This window comes from Perognathus longimembris, chromosome 2 (genome assembly GCF_023159225.1).
Source record: "Perognathus longimembris pacificus isolate PPM17 chromosome 2, ASM2315922v1, whole genome shotgun sequence".
In the NCBI taxonomy this organism is placed as follows: Eukaryota; Metazoa; Chordata; class Mammalia; order Rodentia; family Heteromyidae; genus Perognathus; species Perognathus longimembris.
This window is the reverse complement of record NC_063162.1, coordinates 75,102,172-75,128,835: the sequence shown is the minus strand read 5'-3', so window position 1 is coordinate 75,128,835 and position 26,664 is coordinate 75,102,172. Positions and strand designations below refer to the sequence as shown.

The following is a 26,664-nucleotide window of genomic DNA, read 5'->3' as shown; positions in this document are numbered from 1 at the left end:
GCACACAGGCACATGAGTGCTAGTCCTGGGGCCTGAACTCAGAGCCTGGGTGCTATTCCTGAGCTTTTTTTCTCAAGACTAGCACTTTACCATGAGCCACAGCTCTACTTCCTGCCTTTTAGAGTTTAATTAGAGATAAAGGTCTCATCGACTTTCCTGCCCAGGCTTGTTTATAACCATGGTCCTCAGACCATGGTCCTCAGCCTCCTGAGTAGCTAAGATTACACATGAGCCACCAATACCAAACCAACATCAAACCTTAATTTGGCATAAAATGGCAGAGAATTTTAGATAAAGTGACAGTGTTTCTAAAGTGCTTAGTCTCAGACCTGATAGAAAACTACTTGTTTCTGCTCATTATATAACTTCACCCTTTAGCTAACTAAAACTATGGAAGTAGAAGAGAAGCAGAAACTTATTTATGTAGGTGTGTATCTTTTACTTTATATTTCTCCCCAGTTTTCCTGCTGATAATTACTTTCAGCGACCCAGAACTATGGCTTTGTATTTTCTATTCAGGACTTGTAGTTCCCATCAATGTAAAAGATGCATAACTTCTAACCAGATTGCGATCTATCACTATATTTGATTTTAATACTCTTATGATTTTTAAAAGTTGCTATCACTTTCTTACCATGTGCTAAATGAGCTGTGTGATTTACACGTGACAAACCCTGAAGTTATCATTATTGTCTTCATTTCAAAGGTGGGGAAATAAAGTCTTACAGGGGCTGAGTGATTATTTTTCACACAACTGGAAATCTAAGCATGATAGCAGGTTGGCCCCAAGTCAAACTCTTAATTGTTAGATGTCTCCACTGGATAAAGCACACCACACATGTCCAAGAGGTGAGAAAAGTTTAATGCCAAAGAGACAGGCAAGCTGGCTCCATCAGGACAGAGAGCAGCAGCTGCCATTACACTAGGGAGGGGTGTTTATAGGGAGGGAGCCTGCAAGAAGATGAGAGACTGCATTGTGAGTGGGAGGGGGGGTTAATATTAGTGGCCAGGCCAGGTGGCCAGACCAGACCAGAGTGACTTTGAGATGCAGACAGCAGGCAGAACCTTGGCCACTGGAATGTCAGCCCTCACAGAATGACTTCACCCCAACTACAAAGTAGCCAGGGCCCGCCATTTTATGCAGCTAGAGCTGGGCCAGAATTGCAAACATTCCCATTACAGGTAAGGATTAGTCTTTCCTAGTCTTCCACTGACACCTGTGTTTTTGTAGCTTTCAACATTGATCAGGTCAGGTTGAAAGAGGTACTTACACACCACAGGTTGAGATCTAATATTGCTTTGTGTTGGTTATGGGGCCAGTGTTTGTTTAAAGGAAGTGGAAACAGGTGTGTGGGCCTTGATTCAATTACTTGATGGGGAGGTACACACTGATCCATGGCCATTTTCAAGGAGAGCTGCTGGCTGTGGTAATTAATCACTTGCCTGTCAGAACAAAGTAGAACATAATAGGAAATTATGTTCCAGTTTCATAGATGCCAAGTGTAGGTGCCTCTGCCTGGGTTTTTCAGCAAGCAGAGGCAACTGTATATGAGGACAGCAGTGAAGATGAAGAGCTGCCCCTCCAGGATCCCTGTACCTGAGAGGACTGGGAGGAGAGGTATCCTACAATCTCTTGCCAGCAACGTGCCTCATCCAACAGAGGTCTTCTCTGAGGAAACTTTCCCTCTCTTCAAAGAGATCAGTTAAGTCTCTCTAGATCTTAAGGGTAGCCCAGAGAAAGGTCTAGAATGGATGTTTCCTATTCTGTGCCTTGAGACACTCAATCCACTTTCACAGACCAGACATGTGGGACACCTGCTCACTTTTGGTGTGTATAGTAGTATTTAATTTATCATTTTATTTATTTGCTTGCCACTCATAAGCCATTCTCGTCATCTAAAAACATAAGTCAGGTACATTAACTTGAAACATTAAATAAGAGTATTTTCTAAAAGCGTCTCCACAGACCTTTAAATATGTTTATGAAAAACCTGAACTCCTTACCAAAATCTTAGTAAACTACATTTTTCATTAGATGAGTTGGAGCTTGATACAGACAGACTACTGGAGAAAAAAATTAATATAATTCATCATATTAATAGACTAAAGGAAAAACACTTCATCACCTTAAGAGATTCAGAAGAAATATTTGATGAATGCTACATCCCTTCATGATGAAAATTTTTACCTAAATAAGGATTAAGTGCAACTTCGATGGAAGTGCTAAAGGACTTCTTTAAAAATCAAAAGTTAATATCATTACTAGAAATAAAATGTGCAACCATTCAGGCCTAAGATGGAATGTTCCATCTCACCACTTTCTGGAGGTAATTATAGCTCACCACTTTCTGGACGTAATTATAGTACAAATGAACAAGAAAAGTGAGTGGAAAGTGACAAGCACAAAGAGATAAAATCATCTGTTAGTAGATCATGATATTGTCTTCCTAGAAAATCTGAAGATCTACAAAAGATCTGCTAAGCAACCAGTTTAGCAAGACAGTGAGATACTGGGTGGATGCATAAAAATTGTATTTTCACATGCTACCTGTGAATACATGAAAAAAATTAAACTCTAACGGAGACTTACAGAAAACTTACAAATTCTTCTGTATAAGTCTAGGAAAATAGCCAAAAGTTATTTTTTTTTGTTTTTGTTTTTACTAAAACCTACAAGGTAGGTTTCATGCCTCCACCATCTTTCTGCCAGTATCACTTACACATGAGCTAAATCACTTAAAAGGAGGACAGGATTACTTTGGATATAGTCTCAAAGGTTTCAGTCCATGGTGGTTTGGCTCTGCCGCTTTCGGGGTAGTATTTGTATTATTGCAAAAACATGAGGCAAGGAAACCTGTCCCCCTCATAGCAGATATAAAGTGAAAAGAGAAGAAATGGCTAGAGCACAGGCATTGCTTCTGAGGGCGTGCCAACAATAATCTAACTTCATACTACCCCAAGAAGACTGAGCCACAGGTTGGCAACCAAGCCTTTAACAAATGGTCTTTTGTTAAATGGGATAGTCAAGATTCAAACCATAGCCACTTATTAAGCAACCCATCACATTATCTCAAACTTATTGAGAAGCCATTGGAGGGCTTGCAAAAGGACATGGACATGTCATGAAGTATTCTAGGAAGAAATACTGGCTAGCTTGTGGGCACGAAAGGAAGCAGAGAGAGCCAAGAACTTGTGGCTATTGTTTAAACAATATTCAGAAACATGGATTCCATTCCTTTCTCCTCTTTTCCTTTCCTCTTCCCTTCCCTTCCCTTCCTTTGCCTTTCTTTCATCTCCTTTCATTCTCTCCTTTTCTTTTTTTCCCTTTATTCTCTCTCATCACTTTGTTAATAAACAAGGTCACTTGATATTTAGTAGAATAGTTCTTGTGAATTATTACACAAAAAGCCTCTTAGCCAAAATATTTGACCTGGTCTTAATGTTCAGTGGTCAGAAAAGTCTACTGAATGCAAAGTTGAAGCTACATTTATGTAATTGGTATTTAAAGAGGGAGTATTGTCTCCATTTAGTATTTACATCTACTTCTCACTCCAAAAGCATGGTGAAGATAAAATGTAGGGTACTTCCTGTGTCTATGACAACCCTTCCCACCCTAATTTGCTGGCTGAGAGCAGCTCAATGCCATAGCCACCTCTTGAACTCCAGTCTTCAGTGTAACTCCAGAAGGAACACAATGGATCATCTGTAGGGAAACGATCTGCAACAGACTCCTCATTTGGCCTCAGGGCTGTACAAACTAACGTGGGTGGCAAAGAATAGGCAGGCTTTGTTAGGCCATCATTCATATAATGAGATTGGAGCACTACTATTCACCACTATTTTCAGTGGGCACTTTCCCCAGAGCTGAATGATTGCCGGCAGATACTTGAATTATCAAGTATCATTCAAAACTAAAAGAAGATAGAACACTACTTGTTTTCTCCAGCCCATGGTCTTTTATGTTTCTCACTTTCTGATGGAGAAAGTAACTATGCTCAGCCTGGAGATTTCCATGTGGGACACCTGCATTCCACCCTCCCCCCCCCCCCCCCCCCCCACAAGACGATTGCAGTCCTCGGGGAACTCTCCAACAAAGGACCACAGCAACATTTACTTGGTGCCTGAGTCTTTCTCTTAGCCCTGCTGTCCTGGATGCAGTCTTCATGGGAGCACTACAACTCAGACAAGGTGCCATGAGGCCCAGGGACAGTGCTCTAACCTGTCCCCATCTGTCCCATGGGACTACACTTCTGTACTCAATTCCAGGTTGACATCTGTATGGAACAGAGGGGAAATAGCCTGGGATGTAGTGATCAACCAGGATGAGAGGATGTGGTTGGATCAGGCGAATCCTGGTTTTTGTTGTGATATTCAAAACCATCCTTAAAGGCAATTTTTGTCTTTTCCTGGATGGCTGACAGGATGTGAGAAAGAGCTCTCCTGAACCACTGACTGAGATGAGGTACAACTGACTTAGTCTGCACCAATCATCCTACCTATCCCAAGTGAATATTGAAGCTAGTGACACAATGTGATTCTATCCTAGCTCCACCTCAGAAGCAGTACCTCCTGCCACCCCTCTAGATAAGCATGCACCCTGGGTCCCTCCTAGGTGGGCATTCTGGAACCGTCACTGCCCAGCCAGGGGACACTAGACAACTGGAAAGAGCCAGCTGAATTCCGCATGTTTTCTTGCCAGAAACAGAGGGGCTGACCTTCTCACTGGCAAAAGGAAGAGAGTCTCCCGCTGGGTTTTATGAGGATAGGAATACAAGGCATGTAATTTTCTTGAAATCAAGTGCAGAAGTTACATCCACTATTTTAAGCACATGCTGGGTTTAAAATTTGCTTTCACACATTCCTAAGTTCAGTATCATTTTTCATACAGTTGAAACCAAAGAGGTGAAGTCCTAAAACCTTAAAAAAAAAAAAAGGTAAGTCTTTTTTCCCACATTATAAAAATCTTCATTGACACTTTTCCAAAAGCTCACAGCAAGTTAATGAACTGGCTTATTAATTTATTTTGTGGCACAATTCAAATGTGATAATCCTGCATATCTAAATACATCTCTCTCTCTCTCTCTCTCTCTCTCTCTCTCTCTCTCTCTCTCTCTCTCTCTCTCTCTCTCTCTCTGAGCAACAGAAGCTTTAAACTCTATTGCACACACCTTAAACTTCTATGTGCCCTCTGGGAAAACAGACACACTCACTCCCTGGGTGTTCTGTGGCTCTGCCTCTGCTGTGCCTGCCACCAACACCATCTGGTGGCTGACATCCACTCCTTGTGGATTCCTCCAGTGGGGGAGAAATCAAACATTAGCATAGAAACATTAGCACCCACATTTGATGAGCTGCGGCTGCACCATAGGGATCAGGCTTGGTTTTTTTTATGGTGAGTCTTCTCTCATGGAGAATGATCAGAATCCAAGCTGTTCTTGTATATGGAAAATTCCTTATCTGGAAAGAAGTAAGCTAGGGAAAATGGCAGCCCTATTCATCTTTCTGTGCCCTGAGTGATGAGCAGTGATCTAGGCAAGGCCAGATGCCCTTTAGTGATGGTGGGCTGCATGGGAAAAGGTATTTACAGCATGCTATTGTCTTTAGGACCCTTGTTAACTGAAAATCAGAGGAGCTAAAGCAAAGCTATGGAGTCACAACTAAGGACAAGCCACACGTGGCTTCTTCGCTGTTCTACTGAGTGTGATCACCTTTTCTATGGAAACCAGATGTCCAGCTCAGAGAACATGTGACTCAAAAGAAAATCAGGTGGATTTTCAGGAGCAGGCCAGCAAAGGGCCAGATCCATTTTGTTAATGCAGGAGAGGAAGAGAGCCTTAAGCATGACAGTGGACCAGTACAGAGACAGCTGAAAGTGCACACTTACTGCAGGGAAACCTGGAATCCTCAGAAGCTCTTGGAGGCTATGTGGCCTTGGCCAGTGACATGAAAACATTTGGATGTCATTGGTCCCCAAAGAAATGCAAATTAAATCCTCAGTGAGATGTCACTTCCTGTTTACCCACGTGGCTAAAACAGGGAGAAGAACAAATGTTGAGTGCACGTAAAAGGACTGGGTCACTTATGCAATGCTAATCAATGTCAAGTACAGCCAATCTGGAAAACAACTTGGCAATTTCTTATTAAGAATGCCTGTACCATACAGGTGAATGCATATACTCTTGCAAATTTATCCCAGAATAATTAAAACTTACATGCACACAAATACATGTACATACATGTAATTAGCACAATCATTTGCAATAGAAGAAGCATGAATCAGCCTGGTTAGGCTAACTGTGGAATATTCATAACATGGAATACCTCTCAGTCATAAAGAATGAACAACAATCTCAATAAGTCTTGAGAGAATTAAGCCAATACAACTGACTCTGTACTATATAGCTTCATTTATATGTCATTCTTGAAATGACAAAATTTTAGCACTAGAGAGCCAATTAGTGATAGCCATCATTATTGTACAGGGTGGCAGGGTGGGGGAGGGGCCAAAGCTATAAAACAACAGTAAGAGGGACTCCTGTGTTGTTGAAATTAAGTATTCTAACTGTAGCCATAGTAAATGTACTCAAATGAAACAACTGTGTAGAACTTACACACACAAACAGTTGGGAAATCTGATTGTTTTAGGCCAATATCAATATCCTGATTAAGATGTTGTGGTAGTTCACTAATTATTTCAGAAAATGTCATCAATGAGAAAAATTGAGTAGAATAGGAAAGGGCTCTATCTCTCTGTATTATCACTGTCAGTGATAAGTGAAGCTGTAATTATCTTTTAAATGTCTGAAGTAAATGAAATCTGAAAGACTAAATGTATTCCATATTCTTTCCAATGAAATGAATATATGAGATCAGATTTTCTCATAAATTAACTCAAGAAGTCTACTATTAGTAAGAGTTGAAATGTGTTCCGAGCTGCCCACTGCAGAAACATAGGTGCTGACATTCAGAAGAGATTGACCTGAGATAGCCAATTCCTTCTCTGAGAAGCTTATGAAGACAATGAAAGAGCTGAGCAAGACTTCTGAGCTTAGGCCAGCCCACTAATATTTAATATTTTCTGTCTGTGTCTGTTTCTCTCTCCCTATCTCTCTCTCTCCCTCCCTCCCTACCCATTCCTCCCTCCCTCCCTGAATCCTATTACCTGTCAACACAAAATATTTCCTAGATTGAGTGTGAAAGGTAAATCTTGCATGTGGATGTTATAAGTAGAAATTGCCTGGAATAAGTCATCTGGGGATGTTCATTGCTGTATACTCATTCATAAATATGGCATCTTTGTGGTTTCAATGAAAGCGTATTCTTGCCGAGCTCCTTAACATTAGGCATCCATCGGGAATGAAGCTGGATGCTGATCTGGCCATATATCAGCGGACTTGTGGCTCTACAAATCACGTCATGGACACAATGGCTTCCTGCACTTACCAGAGAGTGCTGCAGGCCAAGGACCATGACTACAGCTCTGAACACACAGGCTGCTGTTTACAGCTCTCTGAGGTATAGACTTACGTGACCATCTGTTAGCTCAGGGGCTGTTTACATCTGGCTTAAAAGGCAAAGGGACATGATCAATTAAGATGTGTAGAAAGCCCTGGAAACACCTCAAATAGCCACTTCCTGGACTTTTCTTCCTGGGAGAGGCACCTATGTCTACCTGAAAAGGAATGGAACTCAAAACTTCTCACCTGTAGAAAACTAGATGACCCAATTGTTTGTTTAAAGCCACAGACTGGAATACCTTAAAATAGTTCTGCTCCTCTGAAAAGCTTCAGTGACACCTTAGTTATATAAAATTAGAAATTAATTTATTCACAAGTTGGATTTCATAAACATTTACAGCCTTTGCTTTATACAAGCTGCAAATTAAGAACCAGCATTTACCAACCAAATTTTTTTTTTTTTTTTTTTTTGGCCAGTCCTGGGCCTTGGACTCAGGGCCTAAGCACTGTCCCTGGCTTCTTCCCGCTCAAGGCTAGCACTCTGCCACTTGAGCCACAGCGCCGCTTCTGGCCGTTTTCTGTATATGTGGTGCTGGGGAATCGAACCTAGGGCCTCGTGTATCCGAGGCAGGCACTCTTGCCACTAGGCTATATCCCCAGCCCCACCAACCAAATTTTTGATAAAAAGATAGTATCAGAGTATCTAAACCATTTTGAAAATTCAGCAACAAAATTCAATCCAATTAAAAAGTGAGTAAAGAAAAGAACAGACATTTCACAGAATAATAATAGTAATAATTCCTTCTGAGGAATGCTATGTAAAAACCACAATGAGTTACTACTATGCCCAAGAAAAGGAAGGAAATAGTCTATGGAAAGCATTTTGGGGAAGGGGGCAGCTCTGGGCTGCCCTCAGGACTCTCAGGCCCTTCCAGTCTCCATGGGGTTCCTGATCTCCCAGTCTGACCTCACTGTTCCCTATGCCCTAGCCAAAGGCCACCAACCACAATCCTGTAATCCGCAGGACTAGCACAGAGCAGCCCTTCCTCTCCATGATCCTCAAGCCTCCTGTGCTTCCTAGTATGGCGGACATTCATTTCAGTTCCTCTGAAAATGCACCTTTCTCACATTCTTGACCTCCACACTTCAGGCTGTGCAGTCTGGGTGTGGCTGGGGTGGGGGAAAGGCCTTCTTTGCCAGGTACTGTCCCAGATGTTCTTTGGTGAGGATAGTGGCTAAGAGCATGGTCTTAGCACTCAGATGTTAGGTGCAGACCTTCACTTTGCTTTGCCAGCATTTTGGACAGGTGACACAGCCACCTCTGGCCCCAGTGTCCTTGTGATTTGGTGGGTCTGGTGAGCCATGCCTTCCTCACAGGGCTGTTCTGAGATTTAAATGAGTCAATACATGCAGTGTTTGGAAGGACACAGGGAATGCAGGAGTGTTAACATGTTAGCTGCTACTGCTGGTCTTCCTCACTCCTGATAATATTCAGAGACCGAGAGGGTGAGTTGTAGATGCTCTAAATTTAAACGCAAATCTAAGGCAAGTCCTGTGCCTCAGTTTCCATGTTTGTTCTGTTTCTAGATTGCTACTGGCAGTCAAGGATGTAATGCTTTGTGTTTCTCTGGGCTGCATGCTCCAGACTTGAAGCAGGACTCCATGTGCTGTTTTGTGCTGTGTGGAAAGTGCTCTGGCCAGTCCTCCCTCCCTCTCCATCCCCCTTGCCCTGGTGCCTGAGAAGCAGAGCATCTCCATGGCAACAAAAGCAGCTGGTCCCTAGATAAGAGGAGCCAAGCCTGGCTGCGGCAGCCACTATAGAGGAGCCCAGCAGCCAGGCCCAGCCTGGAGAGTGCTCACTCTCCCACTTACCCACAGCTTTCAGCTCAGTGCCTGTGCGGATTGGTGAGCGCTTTGCATTTTTATCCTGGGAACTTTTGTGGTGGGAAAAGCAAGTTTCAGTATGCCATTGCTTTCTTGTAGATACCTAGACAGAGAAGGTGATTGAGGTTGGGGTTGTGTGAGGTGGAGGCTAGGTGGGACAGGAAAGTCACCACTTACCCATGACTTTTCTTGATGGGGTGGGGAACAGAATTGTGTGAGAACCCATGTCCTCAGGTGGGATGCTGAGCCTCTATCACATTCAGTGCTGTGTGTTCACGCTCAGCCATGGTGTGTCCGTATGTTCACAAAATATGGTGGGGCATCCTACCTTGCTCCCAGGGCATCTGATTGCCAGCTACCATCCCTCTGCTCTGATTCAAGTCACTAGCACTCTTTTAGGGATGCTGCAAGTATGGATTTTCTAAGTGAACAAATGTGATTTTAAAATGTGGTGCTTTGGGACCTGAATTCATGGCCAGGGCGATTATTAACAGGATTCTGGAGTTTGTTGTTTTTGTTTTTTCCTCCTGGTCAAGTGAAGCTAGATCGGGTTATTTTGGGATTATTCTTTAGAATACTGTGCAGTAAAATAAGTGTTCATTGTTCCTGAGAACCAGCCATAACTATCTTCCCAAGTCTGGAAACAGGGGTTGTTGGTGTTGTGCCTCTAGGTTATTCCTACTGTTATCAGCTCTGCAGAAGGCTGATGGTGGGGTGTGGGTGAAGTACTGTGACAATAAGTTTGGGTGACATTAGGTCCAGGGGTTTTAGTCACAGTGGGAGGGGACTGAGAGGACAAAGCTGACATCAACATCCGTGGAGACAGCGTGTGTTGGGTGCTGACCGGTGTCATGAAAAGTTTGTGTTGACAATGCTCTCAGCAGCCTTAAAAAACAGTTACAAGACCCCATTTTACAGACGTGAGAGTTAGGAAAAGAACACAGAGCAGTCCCACATGTGCCCCCTAAAGAAGGGGACAAGTGACCGTATACTTGCAGCATCAAAAGCTGATGTCAGGGAGAGATGGCCTGCCATGAGTGACATTCTCAGAAGTGAAAATGTATGATTCGCAGGCTCTTTTACCCAGTGCTATGAGAAAATACTGCGCCTGGACCAGCTTTGGACCTTGAACTGAAATGCTCTGTGCATTTGACACAGGACCTAGCTTGGGCTAGTGGAGGCTGGACTCCACAAAATGCACTAAGGTTTGCTAAGGGCATGCCGACCATTCTGCAGCTGACTGGGGCTCCTCCAGGGCAGGCAACCAGCTCCTGGATCTCCTCAGTTCCTAGAGTCCAAAAGTGTGAACTTTGTCACTAGCAAGGGTGGGTGGGTTTATAGATCTCTTTCAATGGTGCTCGCATTTTTAAGTGTCTGTGGAAAAAAAGTCTTCCCCCCTTGTGAAAAGGAATGAGGAAGGAAGCTGCTAGAGTTCAACCCTCATCCTTGTCATTACACCTCTCACCCTTTCCTTCCAGTAACATGTCCCCATCCCCCCCCCACAAACGACAGCCACCAGAAATGCAGTTCTACACACAACTCTTTATTCTCAAATTGCAAAATCAAAACAACTAGAAAAAATGGATTGTGGTTGTGAAGTCCAACAGAAGAAAGTCATTTGGTAGCAAAGCCTGACCCCTCACTTGGAAGGAGCTGGGCTCTGATGTGGCCACCCTTGAGCTGTGGCCACTGGAGCTCTCTGAGGACCCTGTGGGTATTCCTAATGGACATGTCCTGCCCTGATTTCCACAGAGCATCTGGCTTCCTGCTCACAATGAAAGGTGGGTGGCAACCACAGGAGAGTCCAAGTCCCAGTGGGACCACGATGTGCCAGCATGACGCATGCTGAGGCCTCAAATCCTGTACAAGAGAGTTTATGGATCCCACCACACACACACACACACACAAACACACACACACACACACATTCACATTCACACACACACTCACACACACACAGAGCAAGCAAGCGAGAGAGAGAGAGAGAGAGAACCCCTGTAAACCAACACTTCTGAAGGTCGTGGGTTGGAATCTGAAGCCCTGGGCAACAACTATTTAGCTGTGAAGGAACTGGTCTGTGGCAGCCCCTGGATGACAGGAAGCTGCTAAGGGCCATGACTAAACCTTCCCTGGGCTTCAAGACAAGACCAGAGTCACTTCAGGACATCTTGAATGGAAGCCAGACTAAAGAGGAACGTATGGGGAGCTGGGAACAGGATGCGAAAGAGTCTTATTTCTTGGTTTGAGAAATAGATGAGCTCATATAGCACAGAGGTCCACTCCTACAAAGCACCCATTCCACTGCACTCAGTGGCTCACATCTGTAATCCCGGCTACTAAAAAGGCTGAGATCTGAGGACTGTGGTTCAAAGCCAGCCCAGGCAGGAAAGTCTGTGAGACTCTTATCTCCAACTAACCACCAAAAAGCTGGAAGTGGGGCTGGGGAGATAGCCTAGTGGCAAGAGTGCCTGCCTCGGATACACGAGGCCCCTAGGTTCGATTCCCCAGCACCACATATACAGAAAAACGGCCAGAAGCGGCGCTGTGGCTCAAGTGGCAGAGTGCTAGCCTTGAGCGGGAAGAAGCCAGGGACAGAGCTCAGGCCCTGAGTCCAAGGCCCAGGACTGGCCAAAAAAAAAAAAAAAAAAAAGCTGGAAGTGGATCTGTGGCTCAAGTAAGTGGTAGAGTGCTAGCCTTGAAATGCTAAGGAACAGTACCTATTTCCTGAGTTCAAGGGTCAGGACCAGCAAGAGAGGGGCGGGGGAGGGGGGAGGGGACAAAGCATCCTTTCCTCCAGCATGTCAATGGTACAATATGTGGGCAGGAGGTGGGTTCCCTGGAACTAGTGCACATGAAAAGGTGCTAGCAAGGATTCCTGACCTACATCATCTGCCTGCCCTATTGTAATGAAAAACCCCAGGTGTGGGCATTGCATCTCAGCCTCTGGTAAACCATCTTCTCAGTTCCCCACCACCTTCTTTTCACACTGATTTGGAAGGGCTATTTCCCCCATGGATGACAGAAGCTGTTCTGAGGGGAAGCAAATGTCACTTCTGTGATGAGTCACTAGATGCCGTAACTTGTTCAGAGGCCTCTGATACACATGGAGCCGGTCCTGGAACAATTCATCAGCTGGAGCAGTCTCCCTTTTCTGTTTTACTTAGATGAGGACTGACCTGACCAGGCTCACCAGCTGGATGAAAGTAAAAGACTCCAACATTTCCTAGAATGTTCCAGTCATACCTGGTCTCCACTAGCCAGACCTACCCAGGCATAGCCAACACTGTGTAATAACAGTACCCACACTGGGTCCAGCATGGGGCTCTCCTCCTTCATACTAAAGAAGTGCCATGGTTTATTTTTCACAAACAAGAACACTGAGAGCAAATCTGGGGAGCAGAGAGGACCATGAACCTGGGTGTCAGTCTAAGGGGGAGCCACAAAGAAGCCAGTCTTGGAAAACTTCACCACCACAGCAGTGGCTTTCTTGGAGTAGGCATGAGGATTCCATTGCATCTGTCCACACTAAAACCCCTCAATACCTTGTTAAAATTCAACAGTTTCATCAAAAATTCACCTGAGTTGTAGTTATAGAAAACCTGGGCTCCAATTAGATAAGCAGCTATGAAAACCAGGGAGGAGCCACAAGATCCAAGAACTGAGAACAACTGCTTATGGGTTGGGGTGAAATAGACAGGAGGGGCCTGCGTCCACACCAGGAATGTGGGATCTCTGACAGTCAGTGTGCTATAAATGACAAGTCAGTGTAAGCTCTGTGAACCTCAATTTTTAGTGGGGAGAATTCTGGCACATCTCTGGTGGGGGCCAAGAGCAGCCAGAGAGGACAGCTGGTGACTTGGGTGGTGGGCATCATATTTGAGAATTGCCCCTCTGGAGAGCTCAGCACAGAACCCACTCCAGAGTGGTGATCACACACTTGGCAGTCCACAGACATTCGGTGGCAGGGGTGGGGTGAGACCTAACCTTGGTGGTGGGGCGGGGGGGGGGACCTAGCCACCTACCCATGGAGGCAGCACACTTTTTTCTGTTCCCAGGAGCTGGCTCTATTCCTATGCTCAGAACAATGGTCTGGCCAATGCAATGTCTGCTGAAGTCACTCAGCACAATCTGTCTGCACAGAGAAACACTAAAAGCCAGGCTGGAGGGATCAAATAATGGCCCCATCTGCTGTGGGATGACCTCAGTGCCTAGAGGAGCAGCCTCAGCTGTTCCCCAGAGCCCCCTCACTCCTCAAAGACAATGGAGTCAGATTCTTGCTAGGAGCAGATAGCATGGCTGCTCTGTGTGGTCTCAGAAGAAGACCCTTGGCTCCATCATCCTTATCTTACTCATTCCTCCCCAACCATCCCTGCTGCTGCTGCAGTCATCAGAAAGGAACTTGAGAAACAGACTGGAAAAGATTCTCTATACATATCAGTTATGCATTTGGACCTGACACTTCTCCTCTGTGGATTGCTGCACTTCCAAGATCACAATATTAACTGACAGCTCTGCAAAATTCAGTGGGTTTGTGGCCCAGGAAAGAGAGGGATTCAGGGCTGTCCAGATCCTTAGGTGTAAAAATAACAGGGCTCCACAGAGTCCCAGATTTTCTCCTGACACAGTCTGCAGCCATGGAGAGAGTTACAAGATACAAGAATAGAAAGCATCTGGGTTTGGAAGATTACCTGTGTTTTTAAGAGACTTGAGTATCCAGATTGTGATCTAGGCTCAGCTACTTAATAAGTATGTGGCTAAATAAAGTTAACTTTGTGAGCCTCCTCTTCGTCAGGGAAGTCACTATAATCCTACTCAACAGAGCTGACATATAGACAGAGGTTGATTATGACTTTCTGTTGCTCCTAGGCAACTCTTTCCTAATTCAGACTTGTTAAGTATTTATTCTGAAACTCTTACAATAGGTTAATATTGACCATTTGCATGCTGATTACTGCTAACTATGTGTGTGTGATTTATCCATGTGAAACACATACATGTGAATTAACCCATGTGACTGATTTTAGCTCACACCTAAAATTCAGTAGCTCTGTCTAAGAAGTAGACTTGGGAGATGGTGTTAAATCAGGAGCAAGATAGTCAATCACTCAATAAATGTGTATGTTGAACAAATAAGTAGATATTCCGACAGACCTGTCTCTTATCCTGATGCAGTGCTGGAGTAGGAGAGCAGCCCTCCCCCTTTGCCATGTCCACTGAGATGATAACCTCGGAGCAAGTTCAGCCACGGGAGGGCCCGGAAGACAGGCAGGACAAGCTAGACTCTCGCTGCAACCACTTGGGTAAACAGTTCATTGTCAGTGTCTGTGTGTCAGTGTCAGTGTCTGTGTGTCAGTATCAGTGTCTATGTCTGGAAGTCAGAAAATGGTTTCTCTGCCATCCTGTCTGCAGTGGAGTCAGAGAGAAGCCCCTGAAACCTGATAGCCCATGCCTTCTGGTGACAGCCAGCGCCAGATGGACAGGCAAATAGCCAGGGGTCTGTGAGGTCTGCCATGTAAATATTAGCTGAAGTACCAGAGAGACATCCATCAGAGTTAGAGAGAGAGGAGGCTGGTCCTCTTCTTGGGGCGTCTCACAGAGTCCCAGGAAGAGCATTTGTGAGCCATAAATGGAATGCCGCAGCATATTTTGTTTCCAGTGTTTTCCGGCACACTTGACACCCCACGTGCAGTGCCAATAAAATATTTCAAATATCTCTCTTTGCCTATCAAGACAGAATTTTAAATAGCCGTTTTCTGCTTTATTGTCAATCTGTTTCCTTTCCAGACCTGACTTTTTGCATAACCTTTGTAATGAAAATACCAGAAACATTGCTGCCTCTACCCATTTCTAAAAATGAGACTCTCAGACTTTTGATGGATGGGCCTTCTGCATATTCATAACCTTTGTTTATGCCCTGCTTGCCTGGTTATGGTTTGCTCCTCTTCTCCCCTTTCCCCAATCCCCATCAAGATATTTTATGCTCAGAATTTCTCCCAAAATGGGAAAAAGTGAGACTGAAGTAAAACTCAAAATTGAAGCAAATGTTTTCTCTTTATCTGCATGCTGAATGTTGCCGTAGGTTCAGAGTGTGGCCCGCTCTGACTGGTCTGCTTCCAGACTTTGCCTCCAGGGATTCAGAGGCCCCCAGTCATGCCAAGCAAGACTCTCATTCATTCAACTTCTGGTTGAGCCCATACAATGCTTACTATATATAATAAAAGAGAGGTTAACTATTGTGTGATAACAACACTTAAGGTTTCCCTTTTCAGCCAGGCATAGTTTCAAGAGTCTGGGTTTAATCCCTATCTCCAACCTGCCAGCAATGTACCCCTCCACTCCTTACCTGGACTTCTGAAACTCAATTTCTCATCTGAATATTGATGACTTGACAATAGTAAGCTGTCTTTAGAGGTTTAACATGGGAACTGAATGAGAGTTACTGGTCAGAAGTATATTAGTAATGACCAAGTTATCAAGCATGGACACTCACCAAGTCAGAAATGCATCAGTCCTTCCCACATGCTAGATGTAAAGTCTCCCAGCACCTAAATGGAGCTCAGTCACCCTTCCTCTTTCATTGTGTGCAAATGCCATATAATCCAGTGCCTCACACCCCACACTATTGCAATAAATGCTTATTAAAATTAGATGACTGGATAAAATTATCAAAACCCCTTAGGTAAAGAAGAAGTGATCAAACGTGGATGAAGAGAATTATTCCATTGGATTATTTGCTATGTATAATGATCTTTGATAATCTTAGCATGATGCTGTATGGTCATGAAGTATTTTTGATGGTAGGGGCCTTTCATATGTTGACTATTCTAAAACAAAGGATCTCCTAGTCTCTAACAGCCCTGTAGATTAAAAGGGCCTTGAAGGAAAGAACAATTTCTTACCTTACTTATTATTCCTGGAATATAAAACTGGGCCTGGCATACACTAGTCACTTAATGAATTTTGGTTGAATAAAATAACCAATAAGACAGATTATGTCTAGACCATAAAACTAATGTTTTAAAGAATTTTGCTTTTAAAGAGAGATAAGGGGGGGAAAATAGGAAGAGACTGAAAGGGGTCAGGCATGGTGTTATATGTCTGTAATCCCAGCTCTCAATAAGATAAGGATGCAGAGTTAGAGGCCATTCTGGACTATGTAATGAGACCCATTATCAAAAGTGGTGGGGGGGGGGCTGGGGATATGGCCTAGTGGCAAGAGAGCTTGCCTCGTATACATGAGGCCCTGGGTTCGATTCCCCAGCACCACATATACAGAAAACGGCCAGAAGTGGTGCTGTGGCTCAAGTGGCAGAGTGCTAGCCTTGAGCAAAAGGAAGCCAGGGACAGTGCTCAGGCCCTGAGTCCAAGGCCCAGGACTGGCCAAAAAAAAAAAAAAAAAAGTGGGAGGGGGCAAGAGGAGAGGGAAAAGGAAAGAAGAAGAGAAGAGAGGGGAGGGGAGGGAAAGGGAGAGAAGAAAGGAAAGGAATAAGAGAGATGGTAAGGAGAGACAAGGAGAAGAGGAGCAGGGCTTGGAGGGGTACAGAGGGGAGAGAAAGGGAAGGTAAAGGAAAGACAGAATGGAAGAAAGGAGGGAAGAAGGAGGTATGTGTCCCAGTTAAGCTCTCAGTCCTGCATACTCAGGCATATACTTGTAGGTATGTCTAGACTGCATCTGGGCACAGTTAATAATTTCCAGACAGGGCATTATTTTCTGCCTTTGTTGAATCCTAATAGGATTGCTTCCTATACTAAGTGTATTTGGGTCCATTCATCGAAGCATACATTCAACCAATATTTACTTACTGCTTCTAAGAAGATAAAAGATACTATTATTGACTGCCATTCATGTTCCAAAAATGAGAAAGGGCAGCCAGTCACAGAGTCAAAAAAAGTGGAAAAGCTGACGAAGATGGGGCTCTCCCATGGGGCTGGCAGTGGGTTAGGTGCCAACCAACAGCCTAGTAAGCAATCTTTGGAGTATATGAGAGAATCAAATCTATCAGATGCTGTTTAAGCATGAACAAATGTTCTCTGAACACGAACAAACATTTCTCTGCCTCTATCTCTATCAGACTCTCTCACACACACATACACATATGCACACAGAGATTTAATGCTATTTTCATATTTTAAATATTGACAGAATATAGAAATTAGGCTAAAGTTCCCAGAATTTGCACTGAAAGGGTAAGGATTTGCACTCAGATTAGTCTGGCTCCAAATTAACAGACATTTTATTGGAGGCCATTTAGAATGACATTACAGGAAAGTGTATAGTCCTTAATCTCCAGGAAGACTGGGGCAGGAGATGAATCACTTCAGAACAGAGCAGGATTAGACACTGGCAGAAAGCTGTGTGGACAAGAGCATCAAGATGTTCCAGGACAAGCAGTGAACATACTGGACCCTTTATATCCACAAGCAGTGAACACACTGGGCCCCTGACATCCACAAGCAGTGAACACACCAGACCCCTGATATCAACGAGCAGTGAACACACTGGGCCCCTTTCATCCACGAGCAGTGAACACATTGGACCCCTTACATCCACAAGCTCTGATGGACCTGAGGTAGAGACCAGGCTTTCAGGGCCCTGGGGAAGCCATGTGGGAAGCTGGGAGACATGGAAATTAGCACAAGACAAAGGACTTAGACAGGGCCGAGTTGTAAGGCCAGGGGGTCAGAGAAAAGACAAACATGGAAGCATGAATGTGGGCCTTCAGGGGACCCAGCTGACCACAGAAATAAAGGCACGTGAGGAATTTATCACAAACCTGAGGGAAACGTTCAACAACTAACTCAGCTCCAGGTGCCCCCAGTGGGCATTTAAAAGAACCAGTTTTAAGCAAAGGAAATCAAGCCTTTACCATGGTGAACCTACCTCCATCAACGGCTTGCCTGACCATACTTTTTTAAACTATATTTTTCTTTAGCCCTTCTGTTTTGGTACTGGGGTTCAAACTTGACCTTGCCACTGAGCTACACCCCAGTCCCTGACCATACATACTTTTATGTTTTTCTCTAGGCCCATGATCCAGATGAATTCTGTTAAGTTGGAGTTTTACAGAATTCTGGATTTCTACTGAATTATGGCCATGGAAGTTCTGTGAAAGAAATAAAAATCAACCCTTTTATTTTTCAAAGCAAACAACCTCTGCTCTGTCATAATGTGTCATTGTAAGCCCACCCATTTGTGACAAGTCCTTACTTATGTCGCATTCCTTGGTTTCTTCACTTACTGTCAAAAATCAGGTGATCTCTCAGACCAATTCATTGAGGACTGTGATCTCAAAAGGAAGCCAAGAAAGGGGAAAAATGCCCAGGCCACCCTGAATGTGGACTCTGACCAGAAGAAGCCCCGGAGGAAGGACACGCCTGCACTGCACATCCCTCCCTTCATACCAGGTAAGGGACGTGCCCTCAGATTCGGGGCCTCGCCATGGCTGCCGGGTCACATGGCTCTCCACAAACTGAACTGCCGGGCTAGATTTATCTCCCCTGGTGCAGGGATGCTAAGCTTACTCTCTTATCTGTGCTCCCTTTCTCACCCTCTCCCCTGGCTGCCTGACCTGCAGGCAAACCAAGGTGGAGTGGGGGAGCTAGGGTAGGCCTCAGGTGCACGTAGCCGAAGAAGATCCCCTTTTCCTCCCTCCTTACCCACGAAGGAAGCCAGGCATACACGGAGTCTCAGAGAAAGCTTCAAGAGCAATCTGGTTTAATAAAGAGAGGGGCTAACAACTTATACCAGGAGAGATGACCAGAAAAGGGGTGATAGACCAGGAGCTGGTGATAGGCCAGCGAGCTTGTCAGTCCAAGGGCGGCTCCCCAGGACACCCCCCCCCCCACCAAGCCCATGGGCTAACTTCACTCCCATAGTACCGCCCTCTTGGGCAAAGCCCGCAAAAAGGAGAGCACACGTGCTAGCTGGCGAGAAACTGGGGGGCTGGTCACAAAGCCACCCCTTCTGGTTCCGGACCCAGAGAGTTGTGGCTTGCTTCCACACTGCCCCAGGGCTGGGGGGGAAGGGCAGCGCCTAGGGATAGCTCTCCTTGCCCTTTCCCCCCTCAAGGCCAAAGCTGAATCCCCAACACTGAACGAACTTAAATATTAGTGGTTTATTAACACTATAACGATGACAACGCAGGTGCTTTCATCAACTAATAGTAGAAGCCAGGAAATGTTCTGCTCCAAAGTGTCATTTAGAGATCTAGGTTAAAGCAGTTTGATGAATAACAACTTGTCTCTATGGCATCCTTAGATTTTTCTTTCCTTGTTTCCTTCTCTCCTTTACTTTTAGATCTTTCCATAATGTCCTTTCCAGTCAGCACATTTTGAGTGATGCAAGCCAAGTGAGACACAGCTCTTTCAGATATACAAGAAAATAGATGCAGTGGGGATAAAAAGCAAGCGTGATGGAGATGGATACAAAAGGGCCAGAGGAGATGGTTCTGAGCAGTAAATTTTGGGAAATGTCATTGGAGAGATTATTAAATGTTACTAGAGCAGAGGCAAGAGGAAGGTGGGTGAAGGTGGGGAGGTTGAGCAATAAGCATGGCATGGAATAATCAGGATGGAAGTGTGTGGCCCACCAATTGCAGAACAACCAAGGGGGACGGGCCTTGTAGATGACAAATCCAGCTTCCATCTCAGCCTGACTCCTACCAGCTGCAAGAAACTGTGTTCGCATCTTTGCTTGCTTCTCCTTCTCATATGGTAGCGATAAAAAATTCTTCAGGGATTTTTGAGGTGTTCTAGTGTGGCCTCTGTAAATAGTATTCTTACAACAAGGGCACTTCTTCCATCGATATCTGTTTAGAAAGTTGTACTGAGTGCCTTCCCGAGGCACAAGTGGGAGTCTGTTGGGATGCAGGCCTCCTACATTAGGTAACACACCTGCTCTGACTCCTCTGCTCTCTCTATTCCCTGAACCATGCAGGGGTGATTTCAGAACATCTAATTAGAAGATATGATGTTCAAGAAAGACATCCAAAAAGCAAACCCAGCCCAGCTCTTCATAATGCTGATGCTGAACAGAAGAAGCCAAGAAGAAAAGACACACCTGCCCTGCACATGTCCCCCTTGACAGCAGGTGAGAGCCGGCCCATTGCACTCAGAAGAGGGTTGAGGGGGTCAGGGTCTTTCCACATGAGGTACTGGGGGCATAGCCAGTGTCTTGGCCCAACAACCTGTGTTGACCAAGCGCTTTGCCCTTGCTGCTGCCATTCAGGTTTGTCTTTGAGGCCAGGTCAGCCCCTGGCTCAGTGATTTCTGCAGTCCTGGTCAAACTCCCTGTGTGTGTGAGACAGGAACGTCAGTGTGACCTTGGGAAAGGGAGGAAGTCTATCCTCCCCACAGGCTGGCACGAATCTTGCATCCTAAACCTTGGCTGATGACTGGTTCTATCATGGGGGCATGGGCTGTGACCAAAGCAGAGGAGAGGCAGGGGAGGAGGAGAGGAAGGAACGCTATCTCCACATAGGCCAAACAGCAAAAACTCTCATAACTCATCCTTGCTCTAACATGCAAGCTGGGAAGTAGACATTCCGACTCATTCCTAGATATGAGAGTCTGCAGGAGCCTGTGTGCAGATGGATGTGCATAGATGGTTGTGGGCAAGGGGAGACATGCAAATATTTAGTGAGCTACTAATAAGTGTATGGTGTGGATTTACCATCGACTTGTAAAGAATTATCTGAACAGCAGAGCAGACATCTCCCTTTACAGATGAAGATAGACACTTGGAGATAAATCCCGTGAACTATAAAACCCCTTCGCCCCATCTACCCCTGACCAGAGGATCAGATCATCCATAAGAAGTTGTTAGCATCAGGCAACCATGGGGGCTAAGGACAACAATCCCAGATACTCAAAAGACAGAGACTGGGAGGATCATGGCTTGAAGATCACCAGGTAAAAAGTTAGTAAGAACTCACCTCAGTCCACAGTGGGTGTGGCATTGTGCACCTGCAATGCCAGCACCACAGAAAGAAGACTATAGATAGGAGGGTTGCTGTTTGAGGCTAGTGCTGAGCAAGAAACATGAGACTCTATCTGGAAAAAAAAAAACTAAACTGAAAAAGGACAACAGAAGTGTTAATGCAATTCAATTAAGTACCCAGATCACTCGGTAGGGTTTGGGCACATTTAAAGTCCTCAGTGAATGTTAGCACCCTGACCCTTCTCTGTGCAATCGTAGACCCTAAGCCTGACCAATTTCCAAGGATGAGAATTCCTGTTGGCCAGGCCACTTCCCCATGTAAACCTGCTGAACCCAAAAACACGGTATTCCCTTAGTGATGGATGTTGCATCCTACCAGATCAACTTCTCAGACCCTGCAGTGCATGTAAAAGGGAGGGAGGGGTATGTGGACACAGACTCTGTCTAAGCCAGAATCACACGTGTGTGCAATCACAACTGCTGTCTGATTCTGGCTTTTATTAGCACAGTAGCTGAAGTACTTCATTTCTGAAGAGCCTTTTAGTATCTAAAGATTTGGCAGTAATTGGAACACTAGTTAAGCTGATGAGACAGAGCCTTCGGCAGATGTTCAAAGGACGCCAGCAGTCCTAAGGACACAGAGGGGAGTCCACACACAAATGGACTCTGGAGATGAGTCCTCTCATTAGCCCTTGGCAAGGGGAACCGGATGCGGACTCTCTCTCCTCTGAATCTCTTGCTAAGCACCTTGTTGCCTAGGTTAATGAGCTGACTTGACAGTTTCCACCTGCCAGAATGGCCCCTCCGTGGGGCTCATCTCCATCTCCATGCCAGCCCCAGGCTTGCTCCCAACTTGGCCTACGGCTGCCAAAACCCTTGTCCTGGTGATTGCATGGCAGAGTATTGGTTGTGACTGGCCAGATCTAGCAGACAAGGCCTGCCTACAAGGGAAAGAAGTCTCCTGTGAAGAACAGTGTGTGGGAGCAAGGAGGAGAGGCCTGAGCAAAGACATGTCTGTGAGTCTATCTTGGGCATCAGATCCCACAGGAAATACAAATTATTTTTTCTCCTTAAACTTTACCAATAATTAAGTGAATAAAGCAAGCCTTGGGTAGATTCAGTGAGCTTCTCTCAATGTGAGCTGCTGCTGCGAGCTCACCAAAGGCACAGCTTCCTGGTCCTGTGGTCTGTCTCACACTTTCCCCACAGCTCTGCTCCTAGGAGAGCGGGTCACACCAGACCCCTGCTTCCCAAACCCATCACTGACACATGAAGAACAGAACACAGCTCTAAGCTTCACCCAATGCAATGCGTCCACAAAATCAAGGGCATTAGTGGGTGCCTGTGTGGTCACCTCTGTGTCCACCTTTGTGTCCTTCATGGGGACCTGAGAAAATCAGGTATAACATTCTGTTGGTTTCAGCCCTTGGTTGTGTTGCCTTTGGGCCTATGGTGAGGCTCAACATGGTGGCAGGGAATGTGTGGTAGAGAAGCTCCTCACCATATAACAGCCAAGAAGCAAAGATGGAGAGACAGAGAGGGCCAGAGACACACACAGAGGCAGAGGTAGAGACAGAGACACAGAGACACAGAGACAGAGAGACAGAGAGAAAGCACTACGGTCCTATCATTACCTTTGAGACCACACCCAAAATGGCCTAACTTCCTCTAACTCAGCCCCACCTTCTAAAGTTTAAACATGGCTTAACTCAGGGCAGGGACTTTAACAGACGAGCTTTTGAGAGACATTGAAAATCTAGACCACAGCTTCTCTTTTTTTAATTACAAAACATTAATACTTAACTATATTTAATATAAAATAGTAGTTTGTTTTCCACTTCAAATGACCTCCTTCTCCCCTATGCATAAGCCACTCCACTTTTTAATATTGCCATTCATCAGGCATGTCCTATCTTTGAAATTACAGGTCTTTGCTCCCCCTCCTTTGACCCAGATTCTCTCTGACTTGATATTAAGAGTACCCAGAGTACCTGGGGTGTTTACCAAGACTTGGAAACTTAAAGGCTTTCACCATTTTAATAAATGCAAGTCTGGCTTAATATAATTGGGCACTTGGGAAGGAAGAATTCAAAGTTTGGGGCTCACCATAGTCAGTTCTATAGTCTCCCTCATGCTAACTTTAATTCCAAATAAAAATCCCATCCTCCATGTGGCTGGTATTGTTGTAGGGAACAGAGCTGACTACATCTTGATTATTAGGTCAACCTGACCCCAAAATTCTGCTTCTGTAAATGGCTTGCTTAACTTGTTTGTTGCTTGCTCTACCCACTGCATCAACCTCCTACATCTGTGCCAAGCTTGCTTAGCTTGTTTGTTACTTGCCCTGCTCCCTGAGTCAACCCCCTACATCTGTGGTATGCTTTTACCTTTATAACTGCTTGGGGTCATAGTGTCAGCGCCCGAGTCTGCACTGTATCTCTGGCCAGTCAGTCTGCTTTTCACTGTCGCAGTTCAGCTCCCGAGTCTGTGCTGCATCCCTGGCTGGTCAATTCACTTTTTGCTTCCCCAATAAATCCATCTTTTTATTGAGACTGTCTCTGAGTGGTGGACTCCTGGAGGGACAGGGAATCCCCTCCCTCAAACCTCTTAACATTTCTTACTCCATAACAGTATAAGAGAAACTATCTCCCACTGTGTTTTATAAGTGATTTATACCGAAGCCTAACTCTTGAGATTGTTTTTCTCCACCAATAAATATTAGCTAATTGGAAAAAAACCCATCTAAACAAACAAGGCATGCAATCAAATGATAGTGGTTAAGATCAACAGAGTTTTCATTCATTTGCTGTTTTGGAGCCCCTGTCCCTCAGCTTAAGCTCTTTGTAAGCTGTGTCATAGACAGAAGCCTCTATGAGAGGATGGACAGGTGCAAAGCCAGGGTGAGGAGAGAACTGCGGGGGGAATGACTGCCAGAGATTACAAGAATCACAGAGTACCAGTCTTGAAACCCAGCCTCTTCTCTGGCCCTGCTTTGTATTTCATCAGATGTTCAGAAGCACCCAAACCTCCTCAGCCAACCTTTGCTGAGCTAACAGGTCCAGAAAATTATGCTCAAAGAAAAAAGTTCAGATTCCTAATATTCATAGACCAGTACACTTTTAAAAACAAAGCATGGCAACCTTTTATTCTCCCTAGTAAGGATACAAAAACGTAAACAGTAACATACCTAAAATTTCATAAAAGAAGAAATGCTTTAATTTCCAAAAGAAGGGAAAGGATCATCTTAAAACAAAGGGCCATGTTTTAAAATGCACCAGCTATCGTCTCCTTAAAGCCAGCAGTCTGAGCTTCGTTACTGGCTGGGACTGAAGGTGGCAGAGAGAGGTCCAGAGCCTCTGCCCCCTTTTCCCAGATGTTGGTGAAATGTTTTTCGTGTCTGATTTCCTGAGCTTTACCATTTCTTCTCTAAAGGACCAGACTGGCCCTTAGTGCTTGCAGGTGGTGCTCATTGCTAAGCAAAGTACACACATCTGCCCCTAGTGATGTGACCACTTTCTAATAAGGGTTCGTGTCTTTGTTTCACAGATGAGAAAGTTGAGGGGAGGCAGCATCACTGGCTGAGGCAGATGTGGGGGGTGGCTAGACTAGATGCCCAAAGCAGCTGTACTCCAAAGTCCAAACGCTGCTGATGGCACGGCACCACTGCTGAGGAGCAGAACTCAGAGAAAGAAGTGAAGCTTGCCTCTGCCCTCCCTCCTGGCTGCCCCCCTTCAGCTGCCCCTCCTCTGGCTGTCCCCCTCTGGCTGCCTTCTGCTAACTCACATAATAGTATCCTCATTAAGCACCTGAACAGGCTGAACCAGGCTACCCAGTTCTCATGCTTTCTATCTCTTCCTCCCTCTCCCACTTCTCTCTCTCAGAAACTGAGACTCAGTTGCTAGGCCCTGGTACACAGGCTGTCTAGCATTTTAATTAGTGGCATTTAATTGAAGGGCCGTTCTCTGTTTTGCAGGTGTGACTCTGCTCAGGGGGGAGAGACCTCGAGTGATTGTGGAAGATGATGAAAAGGATGGGAACAAGATGGCTATTTAAAGACATCTCTCCTGAGATCATGTGTAAATAGGTTAGCTTGCTTGCCTGGGTGACCTAGAGAAAAAAAATAGACCACTTATGCCCTCATTTTGTCCTAGTCAGATCAAGACCTAGAACCCCCTCCCAGGAGATGCACTGCCACACATTGCTGGCCACCAGCCACTGTTCTGACTCTTACTTCTTCCTTGAGTCTGCTTTAGAGAAACTTCAGGAGTTTTCACATTTCAGTTGAATGGGAACAAATCATTCCAGATCAGAAGTTAACAGGGAGGGCTCTAGTGGTCATCTGAACCAATTTGTGGAGCAACAAAAGGGACAGCCAAGGCCAACTTCATTCCTGGATAGTCTCATGGGCAGAACCTGACTTAGCAGCACGCACACCCACCCACCCACACATGCACACACGGGCACACAGACACATGTGCACACACAGATACACACGCACATGAACACAGGTACGCACACACACACACACACACACACACACACACGATCATCGTACCCATTAGAGAGGTGGAAATGCCCCATCAATGGAGAATGTGGCCTTTCACTTCTCCTATCTTATTGTGAGCACCAACTCCGGTGATATTGCCAAGGCCCTGGTCACAGCTGCCGTCAAGGTGAACTTGAGAATCAGCAGTCCAGCATGCCACCATTGAGAGGATAGAAAGCAAGGAGTTCAGTCTGACTGAGCAGTTTTGTGATGTGTCCTCAGATTTCCTTCTGGCTCTAAAAGTCAACAACTCTTCACCTTATTGCCCTTACATTTTTTGAACTGTGCCACAGTGAGTCATTACTAATGACTGGTAAAAGACCAAGGTTTGTGATATACTTACTTTTAGAAAACTAATGCTCTCTGAAGATCATTCTGAAACTCTTGGCTTCTTGCTTAGAGACTTAAACACTGGTGTTGGATGGATGGGGAATGTGGTATTAGCTTGGAACAGGGCCAGCCCTGTTTTGAGCTCCTGCCCCAGCCTGAAATCTGCAGGTGACTCTGGAGGGGACTGTGCCACACAGACCTCCATTCTCAAGCCACAGACAGAAGGAGAGAAAGGTGAGAACGTTATGAAAAGGGAGAAAAGTAGATGCTACAATAATCTCCTCTGAGTTCTCAGACCCCACCCCCACCCCCAGCTTGTCAGTTGTTACACCCACTGCCTCTGCTCCCTTCACAAAGGAGGTGAAGATACAAGACCCAGGGGAATAAGGTGACTTTGTCCAAGTCTACTGTACTGATGTCTTTCTTCAAGAAATACCCTATTGGCTTACAATAATAAAGAACACAGCCTATAAGAGACACACAGGTTTTCTTTGGTTTTGCTTTCTGTT

General features: G+C 45.2%; 1 protein-coding gene across 2 annotated transcripts; it reads left to right on the top strand.

Annotated features, from left to right (window-relative positions):
* The first annotated feature begins 13,041 nt into the window (after positions 1–13,041).
* Ppp1r17 (protein phosphatase 1 regulatory subunit 17) lies at positions 13,042–25,643 on the top strand. Of its 2 annotated transcripts, XM_048337794.1 has the most exons (5): positions 13,053–13,101; positions 14,514–14,641; positions 18,594–18,746; positions 20,278–20,430; positions 25,253–25,643. In XM_048337794.1, exons 2-5 carry the CDS (start codon positions 14,548–14,550, stop codon positions 25,330–25,332), a joined length of 480 nt encoding a protein of 159 aa, XP_048193751.1. In that variant the 5' UTR covers positions 13,053–13,101; positions 14,514–14,547; the 3' UTR covers positions 25,333–25,643. The 2 variants fall into 2 exon arrangements, with proteins under 2 accessions (XP_048193752.1, XP_048193751.1); XM_048337795.1 differs by lacking the exon at positions 14,514–14,641 and having other exon boundaries at positions 13,042–13,101.
* Positions 25,644–26,664: the final 1,021 nt, after the last annotated feature.

Excerpts from the sequence above, each read along its gene's own strand:
- Ppp1r17 (XM_048337794.1), top strand. The coding sequence starts at position 14,548 with ATGTCCACTGAGATGATAACCTCGGAGCAAGTTCAGCCACGGGAGGGC. Across the intron at positions 18,747-20,277 it reads CATCCCTCCCTTCATACCAG|GGGTGATTTCAGAACATCTA; the intron begins GTAAGGGACGTG and ends TGAACCATGCAG. Across the intron at positions 20,431-25,252 it reads CATGTCCCCCTTGACAGCAG|GTGTGACTCTGCTCAGGGGG; the intron begins GTGAGAGCCGGC and ends TCTGTTTTGCAG.